Source organism: Pholcus phalangioides, unplaced genomic scaffold, assembly GCF_987345545.1.
Source record: "Pholcus phalangioides strain wild (caught in Gottingen) unplaced genomic scaffold, Ppha-v1.0 ptg000015l_1, whole genome shotgun sequence".
In the NCBI taxonomy this organism is placed as follows: Eukaryota; Metazoa; Arthropoda; class Arachnida; order Araneae; family Pholcidae; genus Pholcus; species Pholcus phalangioides.
The window spans coordinates 94,883,176-94,892,351 of NW_028301608.1; the positions used below are offsets into that span (position 1 = coordinate 94,883,176).

The following is a 9,176-nucleotide window of genomic DNA, read 5'->3' on the forward strand; positions in this document are numbered from 1 at the left end:
TAAACTTTGTAGTTTTTTTTGCTCTTTAACGCATTTGATGAAGCAAGATAATGTACAGTTACGAAAATTATGCCATCTTCCACCTATGAGTAATCGATAACGAATTGTTGTGAACACCTCAAAATTACGCCAAGTTTGAACGTTTTGTGACAGTTCTGATAAAGCGACGTGATTATGATAAACCGGAAATGTACAGATGTCTCTCGAATCTTGGAGGTTATTGTAGAAGGTCAGTTTGGCCTTTTTAAGGCTGCGTCGCCAAAAGAAAACTAAGAAGTTGTGAAATTGCATCGGGAAGACAAGTCGTTGTTTGTCAAGATCTCTGCTTGTAAATAAATGTTTCTGTAAATAAATCTGTGACGTTCTGCAAATTGTTTCATCCTCTTTTCCTTTCAAGGACTTGTGTGAGAAATTATCCAGAACAGTACTGTCAATTGATGTGGCTTTCTTTGGTTGGGAGAAACTGGTTTATTACAGTTGAAGGTACAAATGCCCTAACCAGCACACAAGATCATGTTTGAGTTAATTCATGGCCATCCAAGAATTTACGTGTGTTTTTTTGTGGAATTGTTAACTTAATTACGCTAGAGAATTTGATTTCACTAATAAGAGTAAACACAAAACAACTTCTACAAAGATTTTCTTGTCATTTTCAACATTTTTTCATGGTATATAACAGTTTGAATTGTAATACAGGGAATGTGGTGCTGTGATCTTGAGCTTCCAATTTTTAGAAATTCCGTACAGGAATATGTACGAGGTGCATGTACGGTTAAGTAGTAGTTAGTGGTAGTGAAGTCAAATTATAGTAACTGAATTACAAAAAAGTCATTATTCCACTATTTAACAACCTAAAAAATTGTCTTGATGATGCTAGTAATGAAAGATAGAGAAACGCTAAGGGAGATATTCAACTCATTATGACAGGGGTGCATAATCTCCGGTCTGGTCAATACACAATGCATAATCTCCGGGCAAATACACCCATCCTTCGGGAACGCTTCGATACCTCTCCAAAATGGGAAGTGGGGTGTGTCCGATCTTCAAAGGCCAAGGATCCGCTGACAAAATTCGGCCCTCCTAGGTGTTCCAAAAAAAGGTACAATACACCCAAACATACGATACCTAAGCTGCCCATATTTCCTCGTGAAAAATACGGCAAATTGAGATCGTTATCAAATAATAATAGTAATCACCGAAAAATTGTCAGAGGCTGGGCAACCGAATTGGTTGGGTTGCCTAAATTGCCAAAAAGTTGTTATTTGGAATTCACTAAAATATTTTATGGTGAGAAATTAACCACTGCTGCAAATCGGAGTGAATTAAAACGTAATTCGCAAAATAAACATTTAGTTTGACAAATATGCGAGGTGTATATATACAATGAAGAACCTTCATGACGCACACCTCCCGTTAACAGACACTTTTGAATTTTATGAAACAGAACGTCTCAAAATATTTAGCAAAACATTAATAGACACTTCCCACAAGCGGAAAAAAAAATTCGGTCCCAAGCTTGTCCATTATCGAGAGGTCACACTGTATGACTATAGTTGATTACAATTATAGTCATAGTTATCATAAGATAGATTATAAGATCATAAGAAAGCATTATGATCTTTAAGGCCGTAATGGTTTTTCATTAGTGTCTATCAACCATAATCCTGTTCTTTCCATATACATGGCGCATAGCTAACAGCACGCACAAAGTGCTACTAAACCACACATGCACCTCGTTCATATTCTTCTGCGGAACTTTTAACTAATTGGTGTTAGAATGTGTGTGTTGCGGACCTACCGTGAAGTTTGTTTCTGTGTAATGCTGCCATCTGCCATCAGTTTTCCTAACTATGTATGAGTGAAGTGTAATGATTGAATAATTGCACCGTTGGAGGCCTGTTGCTCTCTGTGGCGAGACATTTTAAAGAGGAGATCGACTCGCATTTGTGCCTCGAAAGTGCGAATCACACAAAACCAACTTCAGGCGATCACCACTGTGGCGATGGGGTTCGAACACGGGTCCTCGTGATGCGAGTGCGTCACTATGACTCGCCTCGGCAACCACAGCGGCACCGCAAAGTACTGGTGAACCGTTTATCCAAAAGGCATACTTACGATTAGAAGTATCTAAATAACGTGTGGACTTCAGGTAAGTCATTCATATTTAAAGGGGTTGTATAGTTATTAAAATATAAAAAATGCATTTCAACGCTGTTAAAACACATTTTACAGCCTTTTATCCGGTTTTTTTCCCAACTTTTTTCCATTTTTGTAATTCAAATATTGCAGCGAATATGACACACGGAAACGTGGAATGTTTTTGTTGGGCCTCAGGAAAGACAGGGTCATAACTTTCTCATTGAGTTCTTGAGTACAGGGTGTTCGTATAAAAAGTCAATTTGTTTCATAACTATACCAGCCCTTGAAATATCGATGACGTGACTGAGGTCTACACGTTATTAGACACTTTTTCTAATTGGAAGTATGCCTCTAGGATGAACGGTTCACCAATAAATTGCGGTGAGAGCTGTAAGCTATTCACCCTGTATATGGCCGATATTCCATACACCTCTAAACGTCGTCAAAAAAATTCCGATCTGAAACTTCAATAACCACTAATTATTTTTGAGCATTAAATAAAACAACCAAATAACAGATTTATTATAAAAAGAAGAAAACCAATATAAAAAAATAACAGAAGACACACAAAATATTTCTTCCAGCGATAAATAAACAACGAACTCAAGGAAATAAAATGTAGATAACAAAATTAGACTCAAATTCAAAACTAATTGCTATAAATGAAACATGAAACAAAATAAGTAAAAACATTGCGAACGATGTAATTATACAGAATTTAAATACATTTTGAATTAAAATTATACATTATTAAATGAATTATAAATATACATTATTTTCTTTATACATTTGATTTAACTAACTGGTTATATCTTGACTTAATAAAACAAAAACAATTACGATAAATACAGAGTTCATTAGAAAGCAATGAAATTAATGAATGAAAATTAATCAGTCTGCGAGAACCAACTTGATTAAATTTCCATCTTGAAACTGATAAAAATAGGAACAGTACATTATTTTAATTCTTAGCTTGTTATTTATCTCCTGAAGATCAAAGCTTCTGAATGATTATTGACACTGTCATATGGTGTGTGACGATGCTGCTCGTAAGTAGCTTTATTTTAACCAGATTAAAATGATAACAAATGAATGAAATTTGGATTTTGGATGTAAGTTTATTGCCATATAAGACCATGATTTCTCTTGAGAGGAAAGAAAGACCCCCCACATTATTTTAAGCAATCAGAATATTTATAAACACTTTCTTTTCTGGATAAATGTACAGAAATCTCTTTATACTTAGGGATTTCATGTCCCATTTTCCTTAATTTATGGAAATCCGTTTGATTTCTGGATCATCATTTTTTCTTCGATCCTACTCGGTGGATATTATATCTATCACGTTTTTTATCTGAAGCTGTACATTAATGCTAATTGCAAATAACTTGATGTTAGATTATATATACAATAAGTTAGTAGTAACATATGATAGTTAGACTGAAAAGGGAGAAAAAGTTTATTGCAATTAGTGAGAAGTATAATTGGATCCGAATTAGCTCGAAATGCGGAGCTGTTAATGCTTGTTCGCTAAGTTTTTTGCAATTTTCTTTGATCAATTTAATACACTAATAATTCTTCTCAATACGCATGTAAATAGATCTTACAAGTGTTCATGAACTATTTTTATTAAAATTTATTTCCGTGTGGTACGTTTAGTGATTTTTTTTGTAAAACATGATTTTTTTGGAAAGTTATTAACTCGTTGTTATTCGACTAACATCACAACCATTTAAGATCACTATCACATAAAACGCACATGCACCTCGTAAACCATACGTTTGGAGAATTGCGAACGAATCGGTGTATGCTGGAAAGTCTTGTGTGTGTATATAAGCGTTGTCTCAATATATTAGTGATGCCAGAGTTGAGTATTGATTGATTTATCAGTGTACTGTGTTCTAGAGGTGCTGCCCATCTGTCTTCCATATTGGGGGAAAGTGACAGATGCTTGAATTTTCGTGTTTATGTTTAATCTCAATCAATCAAGACTACTACTAGTATAGATTGTACATTGGTACATGCCGGAAAATACTGTGTATGCGTTGCATACCTAACGCAAAGACGATTGATTGATATGCCATCGTGGCCAGATGACTGGTTAAGGAATGCGTGCTCTGTGCTGCCATCTACCTTCTGAATTCAGAAACTGAACCAAGTCGGCCTGTACGTATTACGCGTGAGTTTTAAATGTTTTGGCTCTGTGAAAATAACTTTTTAATTGGGAGACAGGCTTGCCTCGAAATTGTAACTTCAGCCAATCGCGACGGTGGCGTGTATGGTTTTGCGGCGGCTCACCAAAGACTGTGGCCAACGGTCGCCAAGTGCGGGGACTGCGCGAGAGAATTTTTTGTGACTAGACAGACCTGAAGATAACGCTGATTCAACATGTTATGTTCTCGATGATACAATAAAAGTGGACAGTAACAGTGGTGACTTAGACCGAAGCAACCTTCTGATGACATAAAGATGACGAATCTACTCAGCCGAAGCCCAATGTGTGCAGCACCGCCGATGCCATTAAGATCAGGGTAGGACCTTTTTGTGATCGCTCTATTTTGTTTGGTCAGGATAACAAATGTTCTTATTTTTATTTTCGCAATTATATAACTAGATTCGCATAAAAGTCTGTATCCAAAAATGCCTAACGATAACTCTCCTAACCCTTCGCCGTCTGACCCATCACCAGAAAACTTACAAATTTGTCGCGTTGCCTTGAAACTCCCGCCCATATGGCGGCAAAATATAAAGTTATGGTTCATTCAAGTGGAAAGTTGTTTTTCAATATCCGCCATAACTAACGACGCTACCAAATACAATAACGTGATTGCGGTTATAGATCCAGAAACGCTCGCTTCCGTTTCAGATATTTTATTGAACCCACCCGAAACAAACAAGTATGAGACTCTTAAACAACGGATAATCGAAGAATTCTCTGATTCTAACACTTGTCAAGTACGCAAGTTGTTGTCCGAACTACAGTTGGGGGACAAAAAACCTTCACACCTATTAAGGGAAATGAGAGATTTAGCCGGCAAATCTGTAAGCGACGATTTTCTAAAAACTCTATGGTTCCAACGTATGCCGTCAGAAACACAGGCCATCCTATCAGTTAGCTCAGAGAGCTTAGAGACATTAGCGAAAATGGCCGACAAAATAATAGAAGTTAGTAAAGACACATACAACAACAGCATCTATGCCATGGGGAGAGCGGAACGCACAGGGACCCCGCAGCTACATGTCAACAACGTTGAACCCGATAATCCCTCCCCTCTGACAGAAATGAGTGCCATGAGAGCGGAGATAGCTTCTCTTAGGAAAAAGCTCGACCGCTTGTCTAGAGAGAGAGAAACAAACTATACGAGACGGAGGTTCAGATCTCCTTATCGTCGTTTCACTCCCTCATCACAAACAACCGGCTATTGCTATTACCATGCTAGATTCGGCAACAACGCCTTCAGATGTCAACAACCGTGCTCTTTTCAAACCAAGGAACAGGGAAACTAAACACGGCCGTCGACTATAATATATCGGCGACGTCAACACCGATGGCCGTGAAAACTTGTCGCCTTTATGTATTTGATAAAAGATCCCATTTGAGATTTTTAATTGATTCAGGATCTGACGTCTCTTGCATTCCACTCACAAAACATTACACAAAAATAGTTCCTGATTCGTTTGAATTGTTTGCTGCCAATAACTCTAAGATACACACTTACGGCACCAAAGTTCTCAATGTTGACTTTGGATTAAGACGTTGTTTTGAGTGGAAGTTTCTCATTACAAGCGTACCAATACCGATCATAGGCGCGGATTTTCTTCTCAACTTTGGACTTTTAATTGATCTCAAACACCGCAGATTAATGGACAGTGTCACGAAACTTTCGCAAATTGGAAAAATTGAATATAACTCTGAAAACTATTCCATTAAGGTAATATCCGAAACTTCGGAATATCACAAAATCTTGGCAGAATTTCCTGAACTGACAAAAGTGTCGCACAAAGTGAAGCCTGTTCGGCATAACACTGTACATTACATCGAAACCACCGGCCCGCCTATACATAGCAAACCCAGGCGATTAAATCCCAAGCTCTATGATGCTGTTAAGGAGGAATTCCAATTTATGATGAATCAAGGAATATGTAGGCCTTCTAAATCGCCCTGGTCATCACCATTACATGTCGTATCAAAAAGTTCAGGCAGTATTCGTCCAGTGGGTGACTACCGCAAACTCAATGCCTGCACGGTCCCAGATAGGTACCCCATTCCTCACATTCAGGACTTTTCAAATGCATTACACGGTAAAAGTTGTTTTTCAAAACTTGACATTGTGCGCGCGTATTTTCACATTCCTGTTCATTCCGACCACATTCCGAAAACAGCTGTTTGCACACCTTTCGGCTTATTTGAATTTCCTTACCTGAATTTTGGCTTGTGTAATGCTGCCCAATCTTTCCAACGATTTATGAATGAGATTCTTGGTGATCTGAAATTTTGTTATGTCTATTTAGATGACATTTTGATTTTCAGTGACAGTGAAATTGAACATAAGGTTCACTTACGCACTGTTTTGCAACGGCTCAATAACTATGGCCTCACAATTAATGTTTCCAAATGTGTCTTCGGTGTTGCGGAGATATCATTCTTAGGCCACTCCATTTCCAAACAAGGCACCAAACCCTTGCCAGAAAAAGTTGAGCCGATTCTCAATTATCCAAGACCAAGAACAATTAAAGAACTACGACGTTTCCTTGGACTACTCAATTTTTTTCGTAGATTTTTACCACACGCAGCACATACACAAACTACACTGAATAATTATTTGAAAGGGTCAAAAAAAAACGACAACAGAGAAATTGCTTGGACTGACATAGCAAATAAGGAATTTCAAAATTCCAAAACACTATTGTCCAACGCAACCCTTTTAGCACATCCGAAACCCGATGCCAAACTCGTACTTCAGGTAGATGCATCCGATTTTGCCATTGGCGGCGCACTGTTTCAGGTGGTTGACAACGAGCTTCAGCCTCTTGCATTTTTTTCTAGGAAATTATCTCCCGCGGAATGCAACTACAGCGCGTACGACCGTGAATTGCTGGCTGCATATGCTTCTATAAAGCAGTTTCGGCATATGTTAGAAGCTAGGGACTTTTCTTTACTCACGGACCATAGACCACTAACATATGCCTTCAAGCAAAAATTAGACAAGGCTTCCCCTCGTCAATGCAGGCAATTAGATTTTATTGCCCAATTCACTACTGACATACACTATATAAAAGGTAGCGAAAACATACCCGCAGATGCACTTTCCCGCATAACATCAATTTCAATGCCCAATCCTATTGACTATAACGAAATTTCAAAAGCACAAGAACGCGACCAAACTTTAACTGATCTTTTACAAAATCCACGAGGATTACAGCTCAAAAAAGTGACTTTGCCAGACTCAAATACTTCACTATTTTGTGATCTCTCCACTGGCACACCTAGACCATACATACCAGAACAGTTTCGTAAGCAGGTTTTCGAGACCATTCATAATATTTCCCATCCAGGAATTAAAGCTACAACTAAATTGATTCGGACTCGCTTCATTTGGTCTTCATTAAATAAAGATTGTAATAACTGGTCCAGACAATGTATACCTTGTCAAAAGTCCAAAATAACACGACACACGAAAACCCCATTAGGTTTATTTCCTGACCAAACTGAGCGATTTGATCACATCCATCTTGATATCATTGGTCCTCTTCCTCCTTCTGGTGGCAATGCCTATTGTCTAACTATGATCGACAGGTTCACACGTTGGCCGGAGGCGGTCCCGATTCCAGACATCAGCGCCGAGACTGTAGCTCGCACATTCTACGCAACATGGATATCTCGCTTTGGGGTGCCATCCAAAATCACAACCGATCAAGGCCGTCAATTCGAGAGCTCCCTCTTCCTAGCACTGGCAAGAGTACTAGGAATTCAACGAATACGGTCTTCACCATATCACCCGCAAGCAAATGGCCTCGTAGAGGAGCTACACAGACCCCTCAAAGCTGCCATCAAAGCCTATAACACAGAACACTGGTGTACTGCTTTGCCCACTATATTACTCGGTTTCCGTAGCGTCTTCAAAGAAGATCTGAAAGCTACCACCGCGGAATTGGTATACGGCACTAGTCTCAGACTTCCCGGAGAAATATTCGATCCCACTCCGAGGGAAACATCATCAAAAGAACTTATTGAGACTATCAAAGAACATTTTACAAAATTACGACCGCGACCAACATCTTGTCATGCACCACAAAGTATTTTCGTCCACCCTCATTTGAAAGACTGCTCACACGTATTCATTCGGCACGATGGAGTGCGAAAGCCGCTTCAAGCTCCATATGACGGACCATTTCAAGTGATTCAACGACGTGAAAAGACATTCGACATCGATGTCCGTGGAAAAAAAAGAACAGTTTCTCTGGACAGACTGAAACCCGCCTTCCTGGCTTCAGACGTGAACGATTCCAGTCCGTCACCAACAAGAATTACCTTACCTACGCCTCCCGTTCCTCAGACAAGAAAAACACGTTCCGGACGAACTGTCCATTTCCCGGACCGTTTCGAACCGTAAGTTCGCTACTGGGGGGGGAGTGTGCGGCGGCTCACCAAAGACTGTGGCCAACGGTCGCCAAGTGCGGGGACTGCGCGAGAGAATTTTTTGTGACTAGACAGACCTGAAGATAACGCTGATTCAACATGTTATGTTCTCGATGATACAATAAAAGTGGACAGTAACAGTTTGAAGCGAATAAATCATCCAAGACTTCTACTAAACCATACAGACACTTTGTAAAAATTCCTCTGCGGAATTTCTAAAGGTACGTCTACATATGCTTACAGGCTATGACCATGAGGTGATGAATAAATACGATAGACTTTTTTTTCTTTTTCATCTCTTCTTTCCCTCCCCTCTCGGTTGCGATCGCACTGAAACAGTCTTCACTATAGATAATCAAAGAGGCTCAACTCAAGTCTCTTTCATGTGTCGACCGTC

The 9,176-nt window shown here is 39.1% G+C and overlaps 1 protein-coding gene across 1 annotated transcript; it reads left to right on the plus strand.

The window, feature by feature from the left end:
* Positions 1-4,779: 4,779 nt before the first annotated feature.
* LOC149077101 (uncharacterized) lies at positions 4,780-5,646 on the plus strand. Its single transcript, XM_089242343.1, has one exon. The coding sequence runs from the start codon at positions 4,780-4,782 to the stop codon at positions 5,644-5,646; it is 867 nt and encodes a 288-aa protein (XP_089098469.1).
* The last annotated feature ends 3,530 nt before the right edge of the window (positions 5,647-9,176 follow it).

Excerpts from the sequence above, each read along its gene's own strand:
- LOC149077101 (XM_089242343.1), top strand. The coding sequence starts at position 4,780 with ATGCCTAACGATAACTCTCCTAACCCTTCGCCGTCTGACCCATCACCA.